This window comes from Medicago sativa, chromosome 6 (assembly GCF_051527215.1).
Source record: "Medicago sativa cultivar Bolivia chromosome 6, Bolivia_mono, whole genome shotgun sequence".
Classification (NCBI taxonomy): domain Eukaryota; kingdom Viridiplantae; phylum Streptophyta; class Magnoliopsida; order Fabales; family Fabaceae; genus Medicago; species Medicago sativa.
In genome coordinates, this window is record NC_140754.1 from 39,562,162 (window position 1) to 39,565,536 (window position 3,375).

General features: G+C 44.7%; 1 protein-coding gene across 1 annotated transcript; it reads left to right on the plus strand.

The window, feature by feature from the left end:
- Positions 1 to 1,427: 1,427 nt before the first annotated feature.
- LOC146915066 (uncharacterized) lies at positions 1,428 to 2,654 on the plus strand. Its single transcript, XM_085721223.1, has one exon. It carries the CDS (start codon positions 1,428 to 1,430, stop codon positions 2,652 to 2,654), a length of 1,227 nt encoding a protein of 408 aa, XP_085577349.1.
- Positions 2,655 to 3,375: the final 721 nt, after the last annotated feature.

Below are 3,375 nucleotides of genomic sequence, written 5' to 3' on the forward strand. Positions count from 1 at the left end.
AAGTATCTACTTGAGAAAGCCAATCTCAAAACCACTTGTCAAGACACTCTCGAGGCTATTCTTGCACTACTCATCTATGGGCTTATTCTCTTTCCGAATCTTGACAACTTTGTGGATATGAATGCTGTCATGATCTTCCGTTCCAAGAATCTGGTCCCTACTTTGTTAGCTGACACATACCATGCTATTCATGATCGATCCGGCAAAGGTCGTGGATACATCTTTTGCTGCATACCTCTCCTATATAGGTGGTTTATTTCGCACCTTCCGAAGTCTTTCCATGATAATCGGAGAATTGGTCTATTTCAAAGCGGATTATGGCTCTTACTCCTAATGAAGTAGTTTGGCTCACTCCCGCAGCTAAGGTCAAGGAAATTATCTTTGATGGTGGAAAATTTCTTAATGTACCTCTTCTTGGTACCCAGGGTGGAATCAATTATAACCCGGAGCTCGCCTTGCGACAATTTGGTTTCCCGATGAAAGATAAGCCTATCAATCTTGCTACATCTCCTTATTTCTTTCATTACTCCAATACTCCTACCGGGATAAAGGAAGATTTCATAGATGCTTGGTCTAAGATTCGGAAGAAAGATGTGAAGCACATGGGTGTGAGATCCGGTATTGCTCATGAGGCCTACACTCAGTGGGTGATAAACCAAGCTGAGAAGATTGGCATGCCTTACCCCGCTATGAGATATGTGTCTGCATCTACTCCGTCCATGCCTTTGCCTTTGCCTTTGCCTACTCAGGAGATGTATCAGGAGCATCTAGCTATGGAGAGCCGAGAGAAGCATCAGTGGAAGTCCAGATACTATGAGGCTGAGAATCTGATTATGACTTTGGATGGAAAGGATGAGCAGAAGACTCATGAAGTCTTGACATTGAAGAGGGAGTTAGCTAAGGCTAGAAAAGAAATTGAGGAAAAGGATAGGTTGCTTATGAGGGATTCCAAGAGGGCTAGGGATGCCCGTGACTTCTATGCCCGATATTGCAGTTATGAGTCCGAGTCTGAGCCTGAGGATGATTCTTCTACTTCCTATGCTCGAGGATTCCTGTCAATGTTTCCAGTTGTTGTTTATGTTGCTTTACATTTCAAAGTCTATCCCTTGGCTTAGCATTTCAAAGGGAATCGTCTTGTAAAACTACATGTGGGTTGTTCGCTTTCCGTTTATGTTAATCATTGTTTAGTAATGTTTACAAACTTCTAATTTGTCTAAAACCCTTCGATAACACAAAAAGAGTCTTTTGCATATGCATTTACACATATCATGCATCATATGCATCATACATTGGCCACTAAAGTCACAAAACTTCTCTGGTACTCATTGCCTCCTGGTTCTTCTGCCGCAGTCTGAAAGGTGGCTCGTGCTCGGAAAGTTTACCAACCAGATAGAATTCATCAAACAAGATTGCACAAGAGAAGGAATATGGCTAATGTTGAAGAAGAGAATGCTCAGCTCCGTGCCGAATTGGCTGCTATGAAACAGGACTTGGCTAAGGCTCATGACACTATGTTTGCCTTACTAGCTGCACAAGAACAACCAGCTACATCTGTCCCAGCTTCTACTGAAGGAATTCCATCTATCCCATTGTCTAATGTGGCTTCTGATGCTCGCTTTGTTATGCCCAATGGCCGTCCCTATGGACTCTCAGCTTTCTATGCTCCAAATACTGCAGCCGGTGCTTCTGGTGTTACCAATCAAGGACAGAATCCTGCAACAAACTTTTCTTCTGCAAATGCTTCCATGCCTCAAGTGACTGCTGTTGTTACCAACCCTGTTGTACAAACCATACCTCAGGTAATTGAAGTTGACACTCCACGCGGACAAGACCCCGCAATGGAGACTATGAAGGAACAGTTAAGAGAGCTAGCTGGAGAGCTCCGCGAGGTCAAAGCTAACCGTGGGAACAATACTTCCGCTAAGGCTCGTGATCTATGCTTGGTATCCCGATTTGAGATTCCTAAGAAGTTCAAGATGCCAGACTTTGACAAATACAATGGAACTACGTGTCCACATAGCCATGTCATTCGGTACGTCCGGAAGATGACCAACTACGCAGACAATGATGCACTGATGATCCATTGCTTTCAGGATAGTCTGATTGATGATGCGGCAGACTGGCACACCAGTTTGAGTAAAGACAATATCCATACCTTTGAGGAACTTGCTGCTGCTTTTGAAAGTCATTATGAGTTTAATACCCGCTTGAAGCCGAATAGGGACTCTCTTAAGTCTTTGTCTCAGAAGTCAGATGAAACCTTCCGTGAATATGCCCAGAGGTGGAGAGGGGCAGCTGCCCGTGTGACGCCTCGGCTTGATGAGGAAGAACTGACACAGACGTTCCTGGAAACTCTAAAGAAGGAATACATGGAGAGAATGATAGTCTCTGCACCAAATAATTTCTCTAACATGGTTACCATGGGAACTCGTTTAGAGGAGGCTGTCAGAGAAGGCATCATTGTTCTTGAGAAGGGTGAATCTTCAACCAATGCACCGAAGAAGTACGGTAACGGTCATCATAAGAAGAAAGAAATCGAAGTAGGGATGGTATCTGGTAATCAGCCTACAGCAGCAGTTGCTCCTAATGCTGCTCAATTACCTTATCACTACATGCAATACTCTCAACATCCTTTCTTCGCACCATTCTTCTAGCAATATCCTCTGCCACCGGGTCAACCACCAGCACCCGTTAATGCCATTGCTCAACAGGTACAACAACAGCCTCCTGCTCAACAGCAGCAGCCACAACAGCAGGGTCCTCGGCCCCGAACTTATTTTCCACCGATACCAATGTGGTATGCTGAATTACTCCCAACTCTACTTGCTAAAGGACATTGTGTCACCAGACCAGGCAAGCCTCCGCCTAATCCACTGCCTCCCAGGTTCCGACAAGATCTTAAGTGTGAATTCCATCAGGGCGCTCAAGGTCATGATGTTGAGGGATGCTATGCTCTGAAATATATCGTGAAAGATCTAATGGACAGGGGTTGGTTGACTTTTGAAAACAGTGTCCCGCACGTCCTTGATAACCCACTTCCAGATCATGGGGGTGTCAACATGATTGAGGCCTTTGAAAAATTCTGTGACTTTGATGAGGAGGAAGTGTCTTGGGTAACCCCCGCTTTAGATGTCCGTAATGTCGTCACTCCTTTGGTCTCGCTACATGTCAAACTCTGCAAAGCTTCTTTGTGTAATCATGATCATGCTTCCTGCTCAGAGTGTCTTCAGAATCCTATGGGATGTTGTATAGTGCAGGGTGATATACAGAGCTTGATGGATAACAAACACTTGATTGTCAGTGACGTTTGCATGATTGTGCTAGTGTTTCATGATTCCCCTGTCAAGAATGTGCCTCAGACTAGGAAGGTCGAAC